Here is a 25,702-nt window from a genome sequence, read left to right on the forward strand (position 1 = left end):
CACATATAAATCGTCTACTAATAGTTTGTAAATCAATGTGAAGTGAATTTAGTAATTCCTCCTATTTGTTGCTGCAGAATTTAGAGCTCCTTCCTGGGCTAACTCTTTGAGAAGGCAATGCAAATACAAATATAGTAGTAAACTATAATTTTGCAGTAGAGATAGAAAGATTTGGAAATTTTAATATTCTTCAAAGAATATTTGATTGAGTGGAGAGGGAGCTGACTTGACTTGATTTTCTTAGAGGCTTTGAAGAAGAGTGATGTGGATGATTGGGCAAATCAGGTTCTTTGTATAGGTAGCTTTTAAATTGCATTACTTCGGATGTTTACCGTTTATTTTCTTGACTTTTGCCCTGGTATGAAAAACAGAAAAGAAATCTGTCTTAATAAAGACTTAGGACGCTTTGATTTAAGAAGCTGGTGAGATAATACTTAGGTATTATCTATCCACGATTCAGGAATTGGTAAATAGGGCAGGGACCTATCCCTCAGGTAGTCAAGGAGGCGAGGTTATACTAGTGAACGCTCGTTCTCATGATTCCCTCCATTCTGAAAGTTTGGGTTTTTCATGAGAAGTTTTAGTCCCCAAATAAAAGAGTGGGAAGTGCAAACATTGTGTAAATGATAGATCTTTCTCCAACTTGGTATTCATTGATTTAAAATCTTAAACTATATTGATGAGTTAGGATTCACTTCAGAGTTTCTTTAAAATGCAAAATGTGACTTGATTTTTTAAATCTTTGATTTACATACTTTCAGGAACTCATTTATTGTAGAAAGCAAGAGCAGCTGTGTGCTCCCTGGGGCTGATTGTTTCAGTCAAATCCTTTTAAAACATGAATTATGAACATTAGGATTTAATCTTTGTTTCTTGCAACAAAAATTTCTGGTTTTAAAGTTAACGAAAACACTTCTTAGTCCAGAATGTGTTATCAGAAAGTACGTACTATGTATTTTTTAATCAATGGTATATTTACAACTTTTAGATTTGTAGTTACATGAGAAAAACTGAAAGATTTGATTTTTTTATTTTTCCAAATCCACCGAATTTAATAAGTTATAGGGAGGCAAACTTACCACCAAGCTGTTTGGTGAGTATTTTTGCTGCCAGGTAATAGAAAGACAAGAACCATCACCAAAAGTAGGAAGAGGTAACTTGTGGGTTAGCTACTGTGTAATAGTAATCACAATGAGCTACAATGCCAAGGGAACCAATAATGATGATACTCAAGTTTTGGAGAAGGTATTATAACAAAATGTGAGCATTAAAGAGACATTTGCAACCTACAAGAAGTCTAAATTATTTTTAAAAGCCTATACAGGAAGGTCAAAATGTATTTGCTTCGTGTGGGTGCTCGAGGTAGGTGGGGATAACAAGTGGCTTGCAATATCAGAGACTACTACATAGAAAGTGCATCTTTTAGAAGTGGAAAAAATCCAATCAAGAAGGGGAAGCTTGTAAAGTAAGCAGGTCATGTGCAAATTGTATTTTAGGCAGGTTGAAAAAGAAAGGTTGGTGAAATTCTTTAAAAACAGTCGTAAGTATTTAAGTTACTCAAAGGTGTGCAGTTTACTGGAGTACTAGCGGATCTATTTGGTGATGATGGTACAAAGAACTTGAGAGAAAACTAGTAACCTTTAATGATGTCTTTCTCTAATAAGAGAAGATATAAGGAAACATACTGGTTCTGTAATTATCTCCTGAAATTGAGGACTAGGTAACATTATAGCAAATGAACAGATAATCTAGGTCAGATTGACAGATTAAATATAGACAGCTCACCAAAACTAGATAGCATCCTCCTATATTTTTAAGGAGCTCAAAGTAAAGTTTAAGACGTAGACTAATTAAGCACCTAAGTATAACTTAATAGTGTTCCTATGGGGAGGGAGGTTTGGAAATCTTGTGTTTCTACTTTATCAGTAGCATTTATTCAGCAATATGAGTTTAAGTAAGGATATAAAAATTGTCTTGTGGGAATAAAATTTTAATTCAAAATTGTATAAGACAAAGGATATTTCCAAATCGGGAAAGGACAGTGAATTTGTCAATCTAAGTCATGCCTATACATTTGTTAACCTAAAAACCTATGCTTGATTCCAGATTTTATTGTAGCAAAATTTTGACTTATTATGGATTCCCACTGTGAGATGAGTTGTGGGAGTTCAACATATTACCATTTCCCTCATGAGTACTAGCAATTATGATGAAGCTATAGAATCTTATTTCGGCCATTGATGAGAACATTGCATATGGATAGAATCCCACGTAAAGAAAAAAAGACTTGTAAATTCTCGAGTGTTCTGTGCTGTTTACATGCTGGTTTAGAAGTACAGGTGGGGTGATTGGGATGTCCGAGCTGGAGAGAGAGGAGAGTTAAAGGGTAATGTTTTGATGATAGGATGTTAGGTTCTCTCACTGTCGCTACCATTGCATTGATGTGCAAATTGTGTATTCTTAAAAGTTCCTGTCCATTTTGCAGGCACCAGAGACAACATTTGCTCTGTGGGATTGTTTGTGGTGGTAGGATCAGCTCAACTCAGTTAGTGTGGGTGATTCAGTAGAATATGGACTGGCTGGCTGTTTAGGATTGCAGTTGTTCCAACAAAGCACATGTGCAGAGTCAAGGGAGTTTGTATTCTTTTGAAAAATGTGTGATGTCTTATCTGATTTATTTTCCTTCATTTAAACAAATGTGCTGCAAAACATTCCTTCTCTCCTTTCTTTCTCTCTCCCCCCGGTAGAATAATATAGCCGATCCAGAAGAACTGTTCACAAAATTAGAACGCATTGGGAAAGGCTCCTTTGGAGAAGTTTTCAAAGGAATTGATAACCGTACCCAGCAAGTGGTTGCTATTAAAATCATAGACCTCGAGGAAGCCGAAGATGAAATTGAAGACATTCAGCAAGAAATAACTGTTTTGAGTCAGTGCGACAGCTCATATGTAACAAAATACTATGGATCATATTTAAAGGTAATGTGTGTGCTATATTATTTAAGTCATAAGGTATTTTCATTATAAGTTTTTCTTTGTTTTTTTTTTAAATTCTATTTTTTGAAAGGCAATGTCTTAAATTAGGATTTGGCAGTCTTTGGCCTCCAGGCAGAATCCAGCTCCATTTATAGTGCCAAATAGACTGTTTTTCGATTTAGCAGCTGTATCCTGAATGCATCCCAGTCCTCAGCTGCACCATTTTTCCACACCTGAACTTCTGAGTTGATGGAGGAGCAGAAATGTAGCTGGTCCTTGAGACATATCCTTTGTCAGAAAAGAGCTTTCCCCCTGGGCTTTCATACATTATTCTTGATGATCCAGTCTGTCTCAACCTCAGAATTGATGGAATATGTAAATACTGTATGTCACTTATTCCGCTGAGTTACAGTGGTTATTTACACATCTCTCTGTCCCTCCAGGTTGTGAGCTCCTTGATGGCAGAGAGTTTATAGCTCAACCAGTCTTGGTTTTTACATCACTCAGTATAGGGCATGGCACATCTTAAGCACATAATAAATATTTGTTGAAATGGAATTAAATGGAATAATATCTGTTCCCCACCTCCTCCAAAGAAGAAAAGTTGGATTTTTAGTTTCCGTGGAATTAACAGACATTAAAGTTCCAGCAGATGGAGATGTTTCTGCATAACAATAAACTCTTTGGTTAGTAAAACCCAAGAGTTCTTGGGTTCCAGAGTTCGAAGTCAGGATTGGTATCTATTGAAATGTGAAGAATAAATAGGTAGAAACATCTAGCTTATGTTAGAGTTTAAATTATTTTAAAATAAAAAATTTCTGTGCTTGTGTTGAAATTTTTCAAAGGAAGGCAGTGTTAGTTAGATCCTTGCTTTTCTGGGTTTACAATGGGGGAAGGGCGTTTTGTTTGGTTGGTTTTTGGTTCATCTATCTCTAGGCCAAAAAGGGTGTGTTTATAACTCATCATGCTGTTAGCCTGCATAAAAATTAATTCTATATTTTTACGTTCTGCTGACCAATAAACCCTAGGATAATCTATTTATATTAATCAATACTGATGTAGAAATTCGTCATCAATTTTACTGCCTTTTTATGATGCGTGATTTATTCTAATATTACATGAATTATATTAATGTGGAATGAATGCATAGTAGAATGAATCATTAAACAGCCAGTCACTATGTGTCTTATACTGTACTAGATGCTAGAGATAGAAAAATGAGCAACTCACTCCTGCCATTACGGAGCTCACAGTGCCATAGTGCACTAAAATGGTACAGATTCTGTGATTAAGTATGTATAAGGTACAGATGGGGCACAAATAAGCAAGTAGTCACTTCTGTCATTTTTTGGGGGGTTGTGTGAAGCAAAGGCTTCCAAGAGGAGGTGATACTGCTGGTAATTCTTATCCAATTTACTTCTAAGTATTAGCCGTTACTCTATTTTACTATATACGCAATTATTAGATTCTTTGTGGCGTATTTTGCTTTGGTATTCTTTTCTAAAAACCTTATTTAGTGGATCAGATTCTTCTTTAGGAATCCTATCTATTGTCACCCAGTCTCACTAGTTTTAGGTCCCCCTGCTAATTCCCATAGCAGTCTTGGTTGTAGGCAGCCCCAGGAATTTGTCGTCTCGTGTGTGTGTGTGTTTGCTTGTTCTGGTTTACTCTTTCTGGATTAAATCCTGGTAATTCCAGACCCACTCCAGAGCAAACCTGAACCCTTGCTATTTTTAGACACCTGTAACAGATAAGCTATTTTTGGTAACTGACTTAAAATATTAAATAAGCCCTATTTAAAATTGGCTATTCTATATTATATTGAAAATGAGTACTGAATGGCATGCCTGTTTGGTTGGTTGCTTATAGCCTTTGTTTATTCATATTCAGTACTCTCATGGAAAATAAATTATAGCTCTGTTTGTATTATTGATTCATAAGATTTCATGTTTAAAAAGAATTCCCCTCATAGTGCGCATGTACCGGTCACCCAATACATACCTGATCTTTAAATGTAAAAGAATGGATAGTTTGTTTTGTCCAAATTTTGATTGCAGAATGTTCTCAGGCCAATCAGTGATATAAAACCATTATCCATGATGTCTTCTTAAAGGATTAAACTGGATTATTTTTATCTGTTTTACCCACGATTAATTAAAGTCCATGATGTGAAAGACTACTTTGAAAAACATGTCATTTCATGATAAATTCTAGAAATTCACAGCTGGCCTATTATTTATCATTTTTATCCTGAATCTGTTTATGTTAAAGTAAACAAATATGTGTTTGTGTATTATCTCTATATGGATGTACACATATATGCACAAAGAAAAATCTTATGCTTTTATAACCTTTTAATACTGTTTATTTAAATTACTTTCTTAAATTGACCAACTTGTTTATTTTCCATTAATATTAAAACATAGGGTGACTTTGTGGGCTTACTTTTTTTTTTGTTAACTAAAATCATATCAAATATAACAGGGTTCTGTTTAATGCAGTTAATGTAATTCAAGGCTACATCGTCTAAGTGCCATCAGAGAGCTGCATTATCAATCGACTTATGTTCTTACTGTGACCCATCCTTCCGTTTCAGATGACATGGGAGATTTTGTGAGTCGAGTTAATTGAGTAAAGTAGGATATGGGTTTTTCTCAGATTGTCCTTACACAGAATATCATACATAACCAAGACCTCACTGTAAGCTAGAGGAAAGGTTATTGCATTTGAGACTAAATTATATGCTCTCTGAAACTGTATGCACTTGCAGTGATTTCCTTGAAACATGCAAAAATGTACTAGGTATTCATTTTGACTGAGCTCACTGTATAACTTCATTTTTAAAAACAAGAGTAAAAACCAGACAAACACATCAGTATGACCACAGTATTTTCCTTTAATTTTAGTTCACTGCAGATTTTCTTGAGAGACAAAGTTAGTCTTTATGAAGAGGGCTAAAGTAAGCAAACCTTTCCCTTCTGATCTCATGATATTGGAAAAATCTTTTATAATCTTTAAATATTTTTTCTGGTTCGATGTAAATCTTAAAATGAAGCTCACTCAGGCATTGAGTAGAATTTGAATCGTGCCTTTCTTTGCTGCTGAAAATTGCCTTTAGATTTCTGTTCGTGTTAAGGAAATATGCCCCCCTCCACATACCACCACCACTGATATAAATGATTGAAGTAAAATATTTCCAGAATAGAGTCTATACAGTTTTGTAGCCTTCTCATTATTTTTTCTGAGACTTCTGTGTGTGCTTGTTTCTGGTGTATGATGAATGTTTCTGGAATATTCTTTAATTTTTAAAAATTTTGGAGTTTTCTTATAAAACTTGAAGGAAATTGAAGTGGGACACATTTTCTCCTTCTTAGGATGATTTTTCCTCAAAATAAGAATAGCTTTAAAGTTCATATCACACACCTCTAAGAAGCCCCATGTTAGATTCAATTCAGCAGACATTTATTGAATGCCTACTGTGTGTATTCCTCTCATTGTGCGTATTTGGCCTGTCGGTCTCATTCACTTTATTCTGACAACCTCTAAATTCATGTCTCTGTTTCCTGCCTCTCCTCTTAGCCCCAGATAGGTCTATCTAACTTGCCTCATATATGCTTATCTGTAGGTACATCAAGTGGAATAATCCTAAAACTGGTAGCATTTGAACTGGGTCTTGAGTATGATTTTGCTGGGAGTTGGGATGTGAAGGTGGGGTATAGACAAGGCATTCTAGACTAGAGGAAAATGATTCGGAGGTGGTAAAGTATCTGGCAAGATGATCTCTACTGTCCCTTCCAGCTCTATAAAATTTCATATACTGTTTCTTTTTTATTGTGGTAAAATATACATCACAAAATTTACCATTTTAACCATTTTAAGTGTACAGTTCTGTGGCATTAAACACATTCAAGTTGTTGTGCAACCAACAATCACCACTATCCATCTCCAGAACTTTTTCATTTCCCCAACTGAAACTCTATACACCTCAAGCTGTAACTCCTCATTCTCTTCTTACCATAGTTTGGTAGCTACCACTGTACTTTCTGTCTCTATGAATTTCACTCCTCTAGGTTCCTCATATAAGTGGAATCATACAACGTTTGTCCTTTGGTGACTGGCTTATTATACATGCTCGTTTATGTGGTCAGTGTTAAGATTGGCTATTGGATCCACAGACTAGCCCAATTAATTCAACATATACTTGCTATATAGTACAATGATGATCTCTCAAATACATATAATGAATATTTTAAGTGGCTTTTCTATCAACAAATGAGTTCTAAGTTCTGTAGTAGCATTTCTCCCCGCTTTGGCCAAGTGTCTGTTTTCGCGACCAACAGTGGGATTCAAAGGCCTCATGGGGTGACAGAGTTGATACTTCAGACACCAGTAATTTGTTAACACTAGGCTTCAACTTCTCCTCAGTAAATAGTACAAGTATTTGTTACACTAGATTTGTATAGAGTATGGACAGTCCCTGACTTATAGTGGTTTAACTTACGATTTGTCAACTTTATAATGATGCGAAGGTATTACATGTTGAGTAGAAACCATATTTCTAATTTTGAGTTTTGATCTTTTCCCACACTGACAATATGTGGTACAACGCTCTTGTGTGATGCTGGGCAAAGGCAGCGAGCCGCAGCTTCCAGTCAGCCACGCAATCATGAGAGTAAATGACCGATACAGTGACAACCATTCTGGACTCAGACAACCGTTCTGTTTGTCACTTTTAGTACAGTGTTCAATAAATTACATGAGATGTTCAATGCTTTATTATAAAATAAGCTTTGTGTTAGATGATTTTGCCCAACTGTAGGCTAATGTCGGTGTTCTGAGCATGTTTAAGGTAGGCTAGGCTAAGCTAGGATGTTCGGTAGGTTAGGCCTATTAAACGCATTTTCAACTTACAAAGGGTTTATCAAGATGTAATCCCATCATAAATCAAGGAATGTCTGTACTTACTCTTTAGGCATTCTGAATTTTGGAACAGAGCCATTTCTTAACCCCTAACTGACTACCCATGCTGACGCAGGACTTTAGACTTACTCCTCCAACCCTTTGTTAAAATATGTGGATCATTTTGGAAGTGGAGAAGTGGATTTTTTCCTTTAGGGACTTCCTGTGCTTAAATGTACTGGATGTATGGTTATAGTTTACAGTCACTTGGCTCTTTTGGAAGTGTATGTAGATAAATCATCTTCGCCTTTTAAATTATTTAAAAGCAAACAAAACATACTTATTTGCATTCTCCAACACAAACATCTTTTATCAGAAATCAAAGGTAGAAGTTGTAGTTCCCCCCAAAAATACAAACACAGGGTCTAGGTTTTTTCGTTTTGTTTTGTTTACGATGGGTGTTTTCATCGAGACCTGCGGTGGACAAGGAACTGGTGAGAGGAGCCTCTGTGGGTTAAGCTTCCTTGAGCAGGGAGAAGCCCCACCAGCTCACCATTCCTGCCTGAGCCCACTCAGCCCTTGCTTCAGTCCCAGTGCCTGCCTAGCACTCTTCTGAATGCTCAGATCTATGGCCATCCTCCAGTGAGGCTTATCTCCTGAAGTGGTAATCAGAAGGAAGCAGCCAGAAAAGCTATCAGGCAGGCAGCTCTGGTTCCCTGCCTGTCTCAGAAGAGTCCTAGTTCCACTGAACAGCTTGCTTGCTAGGAGGAAGCCTTCTTTTCAGATCTGGAAGTTGCTTAGTCATAACTTTAATAACATTTTAAGCTTTCTATGAATAATTTTTAGCGAAGAACAGTTGGTAAGTTTCTGTTTTGAATTGGTACCCAAAAAACCCCCACACATTGTTTTTAACTTGGAAAAACCGCAAAACAGGTAAACATGTTTTATAAGACCTTTTTCTTTTAAATGTCAGGTGAATGGGAAGCATTCTAAATTCATAAGGTAGAATACAGTACTTATTAGAAACAAGCTTGTGGCAAAAGAAAAATTCTCAGGCTATATGGCATTGTGAGAAACACTTTTTTCTTCTCTTGAAAAAAGTATAAAGACACATCAGGTTCATAATTCTCTGAGTGCCTAATTTCTATACATAATAACAAGTTACATGAATGATTTCTAGAACTCCTCTTTCCTCCCCACTATTATGGAGATTTATTTCTCTCTTTCCTACTGTAGACATCGCTGCTAGCGAAGACTCTCAGCTCTTTCTTTCCTCAGTTCAAGCTGACCTGCTGTGACAGGAGAGAGTGGATGTGGAGATTAGGGGGAAGGCACATTGTTCCTCTCTTCTCTTATACATCCTACATAGGGGCAGCCTCAAAAAACAAAGGAGGAATCCTTTCACCTTAATTCAACTGAGCCCTCCCTCCTCGGTCCCTAACTTAGGCTACATACCCCATACTACTGCCTAAACACTCATCATGTTGCTGGAGTCCATTCTCTGCCATGATAAAGCCTGAGCCTCATGGAAACACTTGGAAATGTTAAATGGAACTCCTGAGTATTTCCCGGGAATTTTAGAGTTTGAGGCCTACCAGCAGTAGCTTGAGAATCTTCATCACACAGCTGGGGCTATAAAGGTGAGAAATGTGTTCCTGGCATCTCAGGTTGAAGCACAACACTGAATACATTTTTCCCCTAGAAACACTGTTACAGTATAAATAGTAGTTAGTTTCTTTGGTACTCTTTAAGCTGTACTATGGATCCCTTTGTGTTAAATTGTCTTTTGAGGGGGACTACCCCAGGAACCTAGACATTATTTTTATGGAAAAATGCTTGCTTTCCAAATTCCAAACATCTCACTTAAAAATGGACTTTGGAACACAATCCATTCACAACTTGACTACTTGCCAGTATAGTAAAACCAACCATTCCACTTCCAGTCAATTTTGTGGTCCCACAAAAATTCGGAGAATACCACTCATGAAATGGTATAGAGACGTGTCCCTTGTATTTCAAGCTATAGCTCAAAGAAAAAAAGATTTAATGGTTTATTCCGGTTTTTATCTGATAGAGCTGAATGATGTGTGTGTGTATGTGTGTGTGTGTGTGTGTGTACATCTGTTTTGGGATTCATATACTCCCATGTACTCCCCCATGAGCCTCATTTCCTCGTGCACAACTTACAGTGAAGTTAATTCTACCTGGAGTAATCATATGCTTTTTAAGCTGCACAATCCCTTTCTCTTATCCATTTACCTCGGGCAGTGGGGGTAAGCCAAATTCTTTCTAGGTTCCAAATATGTACCAAAAATGCCCACTAATCATGGCTGATAAAAGTTGTAAAGTACATTTGGGGCCGACCCAGTGGCATAGTAGTTAAGTTTGCACGTTCTGCTTCGGTGGCCCAGGGTTCACCAGTTCGGATCTCAGGTGTGGACCTACATACCACTTGTCAAGCCATGTTGTGACAGGCGTCCCACATATAAAGTAGAAGAAGATGGGCATGGATGTTAGCTCAGGGCCAGTCTTCCTCAGCAAAAAGAGGAGGATTGGCGGCAGATGTTAGCTCAGAGCTAATCTTCCTCAAAAAAAAAAAAATGTTGTAAAGTACATTCAAACAAAAGCCAAAAACCGAAAGAAAACAAAATATCCAGTGTCCTCAAACTCTAAAATCACATGGGAAGCATCCAGAAGCCCCATTCAAAATTTCTCCAAGTCTCCATTTACCTCCTCATTTTTTCACGTAACTATCTTTTCTTTTCGATAGCATCATTCAAAATAATCATTTAAAACTATGGTTATTTTTTCTGGGTTATGTAAAAAATGCTAACAGTTTAACAATAAGAAATAATTGTTATTTATTTAGCCGTATCATAGGCTAAATAAGTTTGAGGGAGGGTCAAGACTCAGAATTTTACTTTCATTTGTAATGTTCTATAGAAAAAATATTCTGGTTCCAAACAACTAACTTATAACCTGTATTTTAGAACCAGTACATTAGTATGTCAGATTTAACATTTATGCTCGTATGTTATTTTGCTCGGGTTTCTAATTATGAAATTGTTTCATGGCTTTTACAGGGTTCAAAATTATGGATAATAATGGAATATCTGGGTGGCGGTTCAGCACTGGACCTTGTAAGTATTTTTAAATAATTACAGACACGCATCCACATCCATACTTTAACTTTTCTTTTAATTGGAGTAAAGAACAACTTTTGGGCAAGCTAAGTGGTTGCTTTAGTTAATGTGTTCAAAGTAAACTCTTTCTTTAGGACCACCACACTTGTGTTGACCCAGCTGTATTGCAGGATTGAGCATGTTGCTGACATTCTTAGAGCATATAAGAAATGCAAATAGCTTAATAAAATAAAGCCCCCCAAATGAGGAATAAGTGTGTGACGATTGATGTCAGTTTAGAGTTTTACTTTGCAAGTTTATCCCTGAAAAGACTGTGTATTCTTAGATTTTTAAAAATAGATAATTCAGATAACTGTCACCACAAGTGCTTCCTAGGTTCTGACCAAGTAGGTCTACAGACCCAGGGCTCGACAGAGTTCTCTCTGCCTCTCTATAGGTCACTTGGAAATGTGATGGCATTTTTGCTTGTCACAATGTCTTGGAGTGCTCCAGCCATTTTAGTGGGCAGGGATGAGGATGCTAAAATCCTGCAGTGTGTAGGAAAAGTTCCACACAGTGAAGCCGTGTTCACTCACAAAATGATTTTGAGAAACGCTGGTTGTTTTCCTCATGTTAGTGTGATTCTACCAATGTTGGTTTTTTACCCTTTTAAAATCTTTATTAATATGAAAATAAATTGTATTTAAAATTCAATATGAATTATTAGAGGCAACTTTGTGCAGTAGAATGACCACTGGGCTGCCCTATGGGAGTTTGAGGTTTTAGGGCTGGATTTATTCATAACTGAATCTGTGACAGAACCAGACCCATAAATTCCTTGCAATTGGCTGTCCTATAAAACAAAGACGTTTCACTAAGCTATTTCTAAGTTTTCTTCCATCTTGAATATTATATGACATATTAGCTTGCTTCTGCCTTTAAAATTAGAGTATGCTGTTTCTAAAAATAAAATGTTTTGATGAGTAAGATCATCAAGTAATATTTTAATTCTTATTTTTTAAGTGGAGATGAGTTTTCCTAACTGAAAGTGATTATTTTTAAAGGGCGTTAAGCCTGACTGCCAATGACTCCAAAGTTTCAAATGATCCTATGAACAGAAATGACCATAAGAGATTCTCTTTCCTTTAGACAGAACCATACTTAAACCATTCTGAATAAATGGTAATTAAACTTGATGGAGAGCCTCATCTCCTTCTAGGAATTCATCTTAGTTTAATCAGTTGCTGAGTTAGGTAATCCTTCCTCGTGTCTAATCTAATTCTTGATCCTAAAGCTTGAGCTCATTTTTTCTTTCTCTCTCCTCTCTCGTGAGAGAACACAACTGGAGTTTCTTTGTATAATAATCCTTCATGCATATGGAGTCAGCTCTCATTCTCCTCTTGAAGTTAAGTGATCTCATTTCTATTTGTCTTGTCACGTAGTTTTATTGTACAATAATTTTTACGTTACCTCCACAAAAAGCCTCATAATTGCTCCACGATCCTCCTTTCTCTTTTTAAATATGAAGAGCCCTTTCCAAATTTACCACAGTTACCTTATCTGGTCCCCTGAGGTGCTCACCATGTCTCTTCCCCGTTTTGTAGGCGTTGGCAAAGCTAGTCCACTGCTTTCATCAGAATCACTGCTAGCCATGTTAAGCATTGGACACTGGCCCAGTCCTAACTGACACAATCTGTGTCCCCCAGTGGGAGTTTGGTCAGTTTTATGAAGTCTCTGAACGAAATGATTGTAAGATCTTAATCTTATCCTGCCGTTCTGATCTCTGCCTAGGAGAATAGGTACCAAATTAACATAAATTCAACAAACTTAAATGCTCTTAGCACTGTAGTAGCTAAAAATCAGGAGTCCTAGGTCCTAGTCCTGGTTCTGCCAGGCTAGCTGGCTAATTTTGGGCAAGCCATTTAACATCTGTGCCTTAATTTCCTCAGATGTTCAATGAAGAAATTCGATTAGCAATCTTTCTAGTTTTGTTTTTCTAGCTCTAGAATTCAATAATATTGTGATTTAATTATAAACCTCATTTAACTGAACATTGTAGGGAGAGCAAATGATGAGAAAATGTGCTATTTCTTCTCTATGTATAGTTCTGTACAAATAATGCTAGCATTTGGAGGGCCTAAGAAAAGATTAGGCTTAGAGGAGGGCACTGCTACCAGGAACAAGAGAAAACAAGAGGGATACTGATCTGAGAGTGTTTATCACTTTAAACTGGGGCCTGACTAATGGAATATTATTATGACATAATTTATGTCAACATTATATACTGTATATCTTAAGATTCCTTACCATTCTTGAAAAAAAATTAGTTGTATGTGAACAGACTTGGAGCATACTGTATGTTATCGTATTGAATTTATTCTACCTCCCTTCTTTCCAATAAGAGTTGCAGTGGCTTACAATAAAAACACATGTAATGTGGTTAATAGAATAAAACTTGAGTACCAAGGAAAAAAGTTGGAAACAATATGCATAACCATAAGAGAAGGCATAGCATAACATGCTGCATTAGGGACCGGCTGGAAGTCAAAGGAACGTAAGGAAAATCCCCAAGCCCATAAGTATACAATCTTTGAAAGAGCCAATAGTCCTCTCTTGCATATCCTCAGCTGACAGGCAAATTACCCACGGCGGGTAAACTGCCCTGAAGGCAGAGGTATTAGCTCTTGGGGACAAGGCGCAGTCTTCAGTCATTGGAGAGGAGTTCAATTATGCACTCCAAGGACAGTGGACCAAGATCTTGGGATTCTCTCTCCCAACGTTACATTAGAAATTAAAAAAAACAATCTTTGTTCCATCTACTTTACCTTCCTTCTCTTTCCAACTCCCTTTTTTTCGCCTTTTTCTAATAGTTATCAACATGACTAAGGAAACCTTTTTACCACAAGGTTTGGGATAGTTTTCTGTCTGATAATTAATGAGAAAAACCCAACTGTCCCACCATCACATTCCCATTTCCTTGCTATGGAGTCTCCCCTTCCATTCTTCTTCCAGGACCCAGTAAATTGAGGTTTTACTTTTACTGAATTTTAAACTGGACCTAAATATACCAGATAAGCTAATGGGTGTTTAGGACCCCTTTTTTGTTTGTTTTTCCTTAAATACATTTTTAAAATTCTGTATTAGGTAATACACTGGCTTGTCCAGGCCGTTTTAGAAGTCCTTCAGAATGTTAGCTATTACCCCTTATTAAGGACCTTTCCCAATTTCTTAAGTAACTGAGGGTATACCTCCTCTGGTCCTGTCAAAATTTTATGATCACTGATGATAAGTACTAATATTTTTAAGGGAACATCAGTGAGTCTTTTTTTTTTCTGTGAGGAAGATTGGCCCTGAGCTAACATCTGTTGCCAATCTTCCTCTTCTTTTTTCTCCCGAAAGCCCCCCAATACATAGCTGTATATCCTAGTTGTAGGTTCTTCTAGTTCTTCCATGTGGGACGCTGCCTCAGCATGGCGTGATAAGGGGTGCTAGGTCTGCGCCCAGGATCCAAACCAGCAAACCCCTTGTTGCCGAAGCAGAGTGCACGAACTTAACCACTTGGCCATGAGTCCGGCCCCATGAAGTACCAATTTTTGGTAGTATGATGTTTGTCTTTCACTTATTTGGTTAGTACCTCAGAATTTCATTGCCAGAATCGATAAAATAACATGCCATTTTCACCTTTTAGAATGACTTTAATCATTACCGTTTAAATAGAAACTTTTGGGGTGGAAGTTGATAGATTTGAGAGTAAATAGATAATGTTACCTAGGAAAGGCACCTATTGAACTACGGATGTCCCTGGAGTCTACTGTATACCCAGACCACAGTTAATATTAAATAGTGAGACCAAAGTATGGGTTCTATTTTAAGCTGTTAAATTTCAACATAAAAGTGCCCTTTATTCAGAATAAATACGGCATTCATGAAAGATGAAATACACAAGGTGCCAAAGAGCTGTGAATCCCTCCCAGTGTGAGGCGGAGTGGGCGATGTTTGATTTTCACCACCTCTTCCCTCCTGCCAGCAAACAGAACTCTACCTCAGCTCTGACTTTAGATTCCCACCCTTTTCCTGTAATAATATTGTACAGTCCACTGTTTGTGCTTTATGAGGTACCAGAATTTTAAAATAACCATGTATTTTAAAGAGAGATTTTCAGATATTCCATTACAAGTTCTCCTGAAACCTAATCATTGCTTTCCTTATATTCCAGTTTGGAACTATTGGCTTCGGTACAGGGATGGGGAAAGAAAGGGAAATGTGTTACAGTTATTTGAAAAACTGTATCCCTCCATGATTTGATAATTTTTTTTTTACAATGAAAGTCTGAATAGTTTAATTATTAAATTCCTGGCTAGATTTTAAATTGGAGCCTCAGAAAAGCTCTATGCTTTCCAATGTTATTGAAATACATAAATTCTAAGAACCGTGTTGCAGTGGACCTACACAATCAAATTGGGTTGCTGCGGAAATCTTATGGACTGTCTGATCTAAAAATCAGTTCACTATAAATATTTAATAGCTTTTAAACAACAAATGCCAAACTTTAAGTAGCTGATTTCTTTTTTCCTATCTGAAGAAGAGAAAGCTAGTCTGTCATTATTTAAGCGTATTTCTTAAATCTTTATGTCAAAGATTTAAGAACCTCAGGATTTGGAGCTAGTATATAGGTGACACTGCTTATATTATCTGTCAAGATTAAATCTAATCATTTAAAAACTCCTTCAGCCCTTTGACTTAACTTTTTTACTCTCTTCCCTCACCTTTTACATTTTTGATCATTTGTTTAAAGATTGGTTTAATAAACAGAACTTCTTCATATATCTAAGTGATTCCCTTATTTCAAAGCTAATATCAAGTTTGAACTTTATTGTTCCAAACATTTATGCGTGTACGTGTGTGTGTTTTTGCCCTAAGCTGCGAGCTGGTCCATTTGATGAGTTCCAGATTGCTACCATGCTAAAGGAAATTTTGAAAGGTCTGGACTATCTGCATTCAGAAAAGAAAATTCACCGAGACATAAAAGGTACACAAACATCTAATATGAACCTGAGAAAAATAGATGCATTCTGAGGAAGCTGAGGGGTAATTTTTGTTTGTTTCCTTTTTCCTCCTAGCCGCCAATGTCTTGCTCTCAGAACAAGGGGATGTTAAACTTGCTGACTTTGGAGTTGCTGGCCAGCTGACAGATACACAAATTAAAAGAAATACCTTTGTGGGAACACCATTTTGGATGGCTCCTGAAGTTATTCAACAGTCGGCTTATGACTCAAAAGTAAAGTGTTGCCTGTACAAACTCTTCTCTTTTTAATAATAAGTTTTATATAGCTTACTATCCTGTTTAATCAACTGCCTTAATTTTCCTTCCTTTTAAAGTATTCTTTTTTTTTAAAGATTGGCACCTGAGCTAACAACTGTTGCCAATCTTTTTTTCCTGCTTTTTCTGCCCAAATCCCCCCTAGTACACAGCTGTATATTTTAGTTGTTGGTCCTTCTAGTTGTGGCATGTGGGACGCCGCCTCAACGTGGCCTGACAAGCGGTGCCATGTCCGTGCCCAGGATCCGAACCGGCTAAACCCTGGGCCATGGCAGCGGAGCATGAACTTAACCACTCGGCCACAGGGCCGGCCCCCTAAAGTATTCTTAAAGCCAGAATTATGTCAGATGTTGCTGCTAAATCATAAGTTCTCTTGATGCTGGTAATATTTGGATTCTATTCCCTTCAGTGGCATTCCATCCCACTTGGAATAAAATCCAAAGTCCGCCCTTTCACATACATGCCTCTCTGTGATCTGGCCCTTGTCTGCCTCTCCAGTCTCATCTCCTATCACTCTCCTCTATATTCTATCTGCTTCAGCCATAGTGGCCTCATTGCTGTTTTGCAAACATAGCAGTACACTCTGGCCTCAGGACCTTTGCACTTGCCCTTCCCTCTGTCTGGAATAACCTTCCTCCCAATCAGGTCTCTGCTTAAACATTACGTACACAGAAGTCTTCCCTAGCCATCCTGTGTAAATATGCAGCCCCTTGACCCCATCATTCATTCCTTTTTTTTTTTTTTTTTGAGGAAGATTAGCCCTGAGCTAACATCCATGCCCATCTTTCTCTACTTTATATGTGGGACGCCTATCCCGGCTTGGCTTGCCAAGTGGTGCCATGTCCGCACCTGGGATCCAAACCGGCGAACCCCGGGTTGCCGAAGCAGAACATGTGCACTTAACCACTGCACCACCGGGCCGGCCCCATTCATTATTCTTTTATCCTGATTTATTTTTTTTTTCACAGAACTTAGCACCATCTGACATGATACTGTTTGTTTATTTATGTGTTTCTTCTACTAGAACATAAGCCCCTTGAGAGCAGGGATTTTTGTCTCGTTTATTCACCCCCTGAATCCTCAGTGCCTAGAATGTGGTACCTGGCCCAAAGTAGGGAATTTGATAATTTTTTAAAATAAATGAGTTCTATTAATAAAAATTTAACACCACATTTCTTGAGATGCTTTAATATCACATGACCATTAGATTGCACAGGTTATTTTGTGGCCGGGTGTTGGAACGGAGTTTCAAGGTAATTTTTTCTGTCTCTTGCCTTAGGCTGACATTTGGTCATTGGGAATCACTGCTATTGAGCTAGCCAAGGGAGAGCCGCCTAACTCCGACATGCATCCGATGAGAGTTCTGTTTCTTATTCCGAAAAACAATCCTCCGACTCTCGTCGGAGAATTTACTAAGTCCTTTAAGGAGTTCATTGATGCTTGCCTGAACAAAGATCCGTCATTTGTGAGTATATATTGCTATCACTACTGTTTTCTATTATCCGATCTCCATAGAGCAGATGTGGTTTTTTTCCACAGTGAGGAATTACAGTGCATGTGACAATTCTCCAGGATGCCAGGAACCTGGCTCTTCCCTCTGTATTGCTAATTCTGTTCAGTTCTTCACAACTTCCTTAGTTCCTTTTCTCCTTCCCCTGCATCTCTTTCGTCATCCCTAGCTTCTTCCTTATTCTATTGATCATTTCCTATTTCGAGGGGAAAGAAGTTTGGGAAATAATGTTTATTTTATAGGATATCATGATTAAAGCATATGTGTAACTATTTGCAATGGTTTTTATTCAGCTGTGTTTTCATTTGCACAAAAAGTTTTGTTTGCGTTTCACTATTTTTTCACTTAATGTTTCGGAATTCCAACATGAAGTTGTATACTTTTCCTGAAGTCTAGTGAGCTCCACTCATTTACCTGGCAAATTTGATTATCGTTGTTTTATTGTTTTTAAAATAAAGCTGCCTGGTGACTTCTAGAAAGTAGAAATATACAAGAACTAAGTTTGATGCAACTGTTTTTAAGTCAATAATAAATATTCTAATATTAATAAAATACTAGGGAGAAATATCCCCTGCAGCACCGGGTATAGGCTTTGAGATTCAGTAGGAATGAATGTGTGATAGATGCGGGATGAGTCTGAAGATCATAGGATGTGTGCAGATAATAACAAAGTTACAGCCTTGCTAGTTTTCATCTGTTTTTTTTTTTTTTTTTTTTTATTAATGTTATGATAGATTACAACCTTGTGAGATTTCAGTTGTACATTTTTGTTAGTCATGTTGTGGGTACACCACTTCCCCCTCCGTACCCTCCCCCCACCCCCCCTTTTCCCTGGTAACCACCAATCAGATCTCCTTCTCAATATACTAATTTCCACCTATGAGTGGAGTCATATAGAGTTCGTCTTTCTCTGACTGACTTATTTCGCTTAACATAATACCCTCGAGGTCCATCCACATTGTTGTGAATGGGCCAATTTCGTCTTTTTTTATGGCTGAGTAGTATTCCATTGTGTATATATACCACATCTTCTTTATCCAATCATTAGTTTCTGGGCATGTAGGCTGGTTCCACGTCTTGGCTATTGTAAATAATGCTGCAATGAACATAGGGGTGCAACGGACTCTTGAGATATCTGATATCAGGTTCTTAGGATAGATACCCAGTAATGGGATGGCTGGGTCATAGGGTATTTCTATTTTTAACTTTTTGAGAAATCTCCATACTGTTTTCCATAGTGGCTGTACCAGTTTGCATTCCCACCAACAGTGTATGAGGGTTCCTCTTTCTCCACAACCCCTCCAACATTTGTCGTTCTTGGTTTTGGATGTTTTTGCCAATCTAACGGGGGTAAGGTGATATCTTAGTGTAGTTTTGATTTGCATTTCCCTGATGATTAGCGATGATGAACATCTTTTCATGTGTCTATTGGCCATATTCATATCTTCTTTTGAGAAATGTCTGTTCATGTCCTCTGCCCATTTTTTGATCGGGTTGTTTGTTTTTTTGTTGTTAAGCAGTGTGAGTTCTTTGTATATTATGGAGATTAACCCTTTGTCGGATAAGTGGCTTGTAAATATTTTTTCCCAATTAGTGAGCTGTTTTTTTGTTTCAATCCTGTTTTCCCTTGCCTTGAAGAAGCTCTTTAGTCTGATGAAGTCCCATTTGTTTATTCTTTCTATTGTTTCCCTCAACTGAGGAGTTACAGTGTCCGAAAAGATTCTTTTGAAACTGATGTCAAAGAGTGTACTGCCTATATTCTCTTCCAAAAGACTTATTGTCTCAGGCCTAATCTTTAGGTCTTTGATCCATTTTGAGTTTATTTTGGTGTGTGGAGAAAAAGAATGGTCAATTTTCAATCTTTTGCATGTGGCTGTCCAGTTTTCCCAGCACCATTTGTTGAAGAGACTTTCTTTTCTCCATTGTAGGCCCTCTGCTCCTTTGTCGAAGATTAGCTGTCCATAGATGTGTGGTTTTATCTCTGGGCTTTCAATTCTGTTCCATTGATCTGTGGACCTGTTTTTGTACCAGTACCATGCTGTTTTGATCACTGTAGCTTTGTAGTATGTTTTGAAATCGGGGATTGTGATTCCGCCGGCTTTGTTTTTCTTGCTCAGGATTGCTTTAGCAATTCGCGGTCTTTTGTTGCCCCATATGAATTTTAGGATTGTTTGTTCAATTTCTGTGAAGAATGTTCTTGGGATTCTGATTGGGATAGCATTGAATCTGTATATTGCTTTAGGTAGTATGGACATTTTAACTATGTTTATTCTTCCGATCCATGTGCAAGGGATGTCTTTCCATCTCTTTATGTCATCGCCTATTTCTTTCAAGAGAGTCTTGTAGTTTTCATTGTATAGATCCTTCACTTCCTTGGTTAAGTTTATCCCAAGGTATTTTATTCTTTTCGTTGCTATTGTGAATGGGATAGAGTTCTTGAGTTCTTTTTCTGTTAGTTTATTGTTAGTGTATAGAAATGCTACTGATTTATGCACGTTAATTTTATACCCTGCTACTTTGCTGTAGTTGTTGATTATTTCTAATAGTTTTTCTGTGGATTCTTTGGGGTTTTCTATGTATAAGATCATGTCGTCTGCAAACAACGAGAGTTTTACTTCTTCGTTACCTATTTGGATTCCTTTTATTTCTTTTTCCTGCCGAATTGCTCTGGCCAGCACCTCCAGAACTATGTTGAATAGGAGTGGTGAAAGTGGGCACCCTTGTCTTGTTCCTGTCCTCAGAGGGATGGCTTTCAGCTTTTGTCCATTGAGTATGATGTTGGCTGTGGGTCTATCATATATGGCCTTTATTATGTTGAGGTACTTTCCTTCTATACCCATTTTACTGAGGGTTTTTATCATAAATGGGTGTTGGATCTTGTCGAATGCTTTCTCTGCATCTATTGAGATGATCATGTGGTTTTTGGTTTTCATTTTGTTAATGTAGTGTATCACGTTGATTGACTTGCGGATGTTGAACCATCCCTGTGTCCCTGGTATAAATCCCACTTGATCATGGTGTATAATCTTTTTGATGTATTGCTGTAATCGGTTTGCCAAAATTTTGTTGAGGATTTTTGCATCTATGTTCATCAGTGATATCGGCCTGTAGTTCTCCTTCTTTGTGTTGTCCTTGTCAGGTTTGGGGATCAGAGTGATGTTGGCTTCATAGAATGTGTTAGGGAGTTCTCCATCTTTCTCAATTTTCTGGAACAGTTTGAGGAGAATAGGTATTAAGTCTTCTTTGAATGTTTGGTAGAATTCTCCAGAGAAGCCGTCTGGTCCTGGACTCTTGTTTTTGGGGAGGTTTTTGATTACCGTTTCTATTTCCTTACTTGTGATTGGTCTATTCAGATTCTCCATTTCTTCCTGATTCAGTTTGGGGAGATTGTAGGAGTCTAGGAATTTGTCCATTTCTTCCAGGTTGTTCAATTTGTTGGCATATAGTTTTTCATAGTATTCTCTTATGATCTCTTGTAATTCATTGGTATCTGTTGTGATTTCTCCTCTGTCATTCCTGATTTTATTAATTTGCGATTTCTCTCTTCTTTTCTTGGTGAGTCTGGCTAGGGGTTTGTCAATTTTGTTAATTCTTTCGAAGAACCAACTCTTTGTTTCATTGATCCTTTCTATTGTCTTTTTTGTTTCAATATCGTTTATTTCTGCTCTTATTTTTATTATTTCCCTCCTTCTACTGACTCTGGGCCTTGTTTGTTCTTCTTTTTCTAGTTCTGTTAGGTGTCGTTTGAGGTTGCTTACGTGAGCTTTTTCTTGTTTAGTGAGGTGAGCCTGTATTGCGATGAATTTCCCTCTTAGGACTGCTTTTGCTGCATCCCAAATGATTTGGTATGTCGTGTTCTCATTTTCATTTGTCTCCAGATAATATTTGATTTCTTCTTTAATTTCTTCAATGATCCATTGTTTGTTGAGAAGCGTGTTGTTTAGTCTCCACATTTTTGCACCTTTCTCTGCTTTTTTCTTGTAGTTGATTTCTAGTTTAATAGCGTTATGATCAGAAAAGATGCTTGATATTATTTCAACTCTCTTGTATTTATTGATGTTTGCTTTGGTTCCCAAAATATGGTCAATCCTTGAGAATGTTCCATGTGCACTTGAGAAGAATGTGTAACCTGCTGTTTTTGGATGAAGTGTTCTATATATATCTATTAAGTCCATCTGGTCTAATTTTTCATTTAATTCTATTATTTCCTTGTTGATTTTCTGTCTGGATGTTCTGTCCATTGGTGTTAATGGTGTGTTGAGGTCCCCTACTATTATTGTATTGTTGTTGATGTCTTCTTTTAGATCTATTAAGAGTTGCTTTACAAATTTTGGTGCTCCTGTGTTGGGTGCGTATATATTTATAAGTGTTATGTCTTCTTGGTGGAGAGTCCCTTTTATCATTATATACTGTCCCTCTTTGTCTTTCTTTATCTGTTTTGCTTTGAAATCTACCTTGTCTGATATTAGTATAGCGACACCTGCTTTCTTTTGTTCATTATTAGCTTGGAGTATTGTTCTCCATCCCTTCACTCTGAGTCTGTGTTTGTCTTTGGGGCTGAGGTGTGTTTCCTGGAGGCAGCATATTGTTGGATCTTGTTCTTTGATCCATCCTGCCACTCTGTGTCTTTTGATTGGGGAGTTCAATCCGTTTACATTTAGAGTGATTATTGAGACGTGGTGGCCTACCACTACCATTTTGTGTCTTGTTTTCCGGTTTTCTTCAGTTTCCTTTGTTTCTCGTCCCATGGTTTAATCTGTTCTGATGTAGAGCTGCTACTCTCTGTTGTTGTCCTTCTACTTATCTCCTCTGCTCTTGGTTTTGTAGTCCCTTTCCTTTTTTGGATTTTTCAGGAATGAGGGTTTTCCTGAGGATTTCCTGAAGAGGAGGTTTTGTGGCAATGAACTCCCTTAATTTTTGTTTATCTGGGAAAGTTTTTATTTCTCCATCGTATTTGAAGGATATTTTCGCTGGGTAGAGAATTCTCGGCTGTAGGTTTTTGTCCTTCAGATTTTTGAATATATCATTCCACTCTCTTCTAGCCTGTAAAGTTTCTGCTGAGAAATCTGCTGATAGCCTGATGGGGGTTCCTTTGTAGGTTAGTTTCTTTTGCCTGGCTGTCCTTAATATTTTCTCCTTGTCGTTGACTTTTGCTAGCTTCACTACTATATGGCGTGGAGTTGGTCTTCTTGCATTGATAAAGTTTGGAGATCTATTGGCTTCTGTCACCTGAAGATCCATCTCCCTCACCAGATTTGGGAAGTTCTCAGCCATTATTTCTTTGAATAGGTTTTCTGCCCCTTTCTCCTTCTCTTCTCCCTCTGGTATACCTATAATCCTTACGTTGCATCTCCTAATTGTGTCTGATAATTCTCGGAGAGTTTCTTCATTTCTTTTAAGTCTTGCTTCTCTCTCCTCCTCTGCCTGCAACAATTCTATATTGCCATCTTCCAAATTGCTAATTCTTTCCTCCATATTATCGGCCCTACTGTTCAGAGCATCTAGATTTTTCTTAATCTCCTCTATTGTGTTCTTCATTTCCAGTATTTCTGTTTGGTTCTTCTTTATCGTATCAAACTCTTTTGTGACATAGCTCCTGAACTCGTTGAGTTGTCGGTCAGAATTCTCTCTTAACTCAGTGAGTATTTTAATGATGGCTGTTTTGAAGTCATCATCATTTAGGTTATATATCTCATTTTCTTTGGGATTGTTTTCTGTGTATTTGTTACTTTCTTTCTGTTCTGGAGATTTGATGTATTTTTTCATATTGCTTGATGATGTTGATTTGTGCCTCCGCATGGAGATAGAGTTTAGTTGCTCCTTTCACTTGTTTCAGCTGCTGCGGTGGGGGGAGCAGCTGTTTATACTTCACCAACCAGGAACCCTGTCCGTAGTTGCTAACTGGGCCTGGGCCCCTCTTCGTAGCCACAGTGGCCCTTTGGATTCCCTCCTCTGCCGTGGGGGCCGTCACGGGGGGCTTCAGACTGCAGGTGCCTACTGTTGTTGCCCACCTAGATGCGCTCTCTCCTTGGGGTCTGCAACGGTGTTATGGGCTTTTCCAGCGGCCAGGGGTGGGATCACTTTTATTTGTCGCTCGGTTGCTGTCGGCACCCACCAAATCTCACTTGTCCTCTATGGGTCGCAGGAGAGCTATTGGCATCTTCTACAGTCTGTGGTTAGTACACCTAGCTATGCTGCTTTTGCCCTGGGGTCTTCCAGCCTTGTGGCTGGCGGCTGGGTGCCTTCTACTGGTGCTGTGCCGAGGCTTTCCCTAAGGCTTCTGTGAGCCTGTAGGGTTTCCCCCTAGGCTACTAAGCTGGGTCTCTGGAACTCTCTCCAGCCCCAGTCCTCTCCGAGATCTCCGGCAATCCCTAGCCTCACCTGGTGGGCAACGGCAGCTGGGGGTCGCCCCGCCCTCTGGGCTTCTCTCCGGGCCTCTGCCGGGAGCTCTGAATGCTCAGCGTGGCCCCTCTGCTACCGGCAGACAGAGAGTTTTGTCTGCTGCCCGGGCGGAGCTCCGGCGCTTCTCCACCGGATCGCCGGACCCGCCTTTGAAAGTTCCCCCGCCCCGGTCCTCTCCGAGATCTCCGGCAATCCCTAGTCCCACGGGGCGGGCAACGGCAGCTGGGGGTCGCCCCGCCCTCTGGGCTTCTCTCCGGGCCTCTGCCGGGAGCTCTGAATGCTCAGCGTGGCCCCTCTGTTACCGGCAGACAGAGAGTTTTGTCTGCTGCCCGGGCGGAGCTCCGGCGCTTCTCCACCGGATCGCCGGACCCGCCTTTGAAAGTTCCCCCGCCCCGGTCCTCTCCGAGATCTCCGGCAATCCCTAGTCCCACGGGGCGGGCAACGGCAGCTGGGGGTCGCCCCGCCCTCTGGGCTTCTGTCCGGGCTTGTGCCGGGAGCCCTGAGTGCTCAGCGTGGCCCCTCTGCTACCGGCAGACAGAGAGTTTTGTCTGCTGCCTGGGGGAGCTCCGGCACTTCCCCTCCGGGTCGCCGATCCGGCCTTTGAAAATTCCCCCGCCCCGGTCCTCTCCGAGATCTCCGGCAATCCCTAGTCCCACGGGGCGGGCAACGGCAGCTGGGGGTCGCCCCGCCCTCTGGGCTTCTCTCCGGGCCTCTGCCGGGAGCTCTGAATGCTCAGCGTGGCCCCTCTGCTACCGGCAGACAGAGAGTTTTGTCTGCTGCCCGGGCGGAGCTCCGGCGCTTCTCCACCGGATCGCCGGACCCGCCTTTGAAAGTTCCCCCGCCCCGGTCCTCTCCGAGATCTCCGGCAATCCCTAGTCCCACGGGGCGGGCAACGGCCCATCTGTTTTTTCAATTTACAGTAAATAAAAATATTTGAAAGTGCTATTTTGAGATGTTTTTAAATTTTTATTTTCAAAATCCTTCCTGTGTTTCTCTGCTTTTGAGAAGGCCCTACCTGCCGATCTGCTGGTACATAGGCCATTTTTTGCCCCTTGGGCTTTAACAAATTGGTACCAAAGTAGTGAATTTAATTTGGTTGCCTTGAGCCACTTCAAAAATAGGATTAGCTATTGTCCTACAGCATTTTAGTTTTTCTTATGTCTACAGACATACTTTTTCGCCTTTCAGCTGAATAACTGAAATGATTTCTCATTACCCCTAGTAATCACAAAGAGCCTAGAAATATTCATGCATCCTTCGTTGTTTTCCTCAGCGTCCTACAGCTAAAGAGCTTCTGAAACACAAATTCATTGTAAAAAATTCAAAGAAGACTTCTTATCTGACTGAACTGATAGATCGATTTAAGAGATGGAAGGCCGAAGGACACAGTGACGATGAATCTGATTCTGAGGGCTCTGATTCGTATGTACAAATTATTTCATTTTTATGTAGGTAGCCCATTTTAATATTGCAT

The 25,702-nt window shown here is 39.0% G+C and overlaps 1 protein-coding gene across 1 annotated transcript in view; it reads left to right on the top strand.

Moving 5' to 3' along the window:
* STK26 (serine/threonine kinase 26) overlaps window positions 1-25,702 on the top strand; it is a 56,353-nt gene that overhangs the window by 25,743 nt on the left and 4,908 nt on the right. Inside the window, 6 exon segments of the mRNA NM_001433608.1 lie at window positions 2,748-2,978; window positions 10,958-11,014; window positions 15,917-16,025; window positions 16,117-16,274; window positions 17,596-17,781; window positions 25,502-25,650. Of these exon segments, the coding sequence (NP_001420537.1) occupies window positions 2,748-2,978; window positions 10,958-11,014; window positions 15,917-16,025; window positions 16,117-16,274; window positions 17,596-17,781; window positions 25,502-25,650 (890 nt within the window).

Source organism: Equus caballus, chromosome X (assembly GCF_041296265.1).
Source record: "Equus caballus isolate H_3958 breed thoroughbred chromosome X, TB-T2T, whole genome shotgun sequence".
Classification (NCBI taxonomy): Eukaryota; Metazoa; Chordata; class Mammalia; order Perissodactyla; family Equidae; genus Equus; species Equus caballus.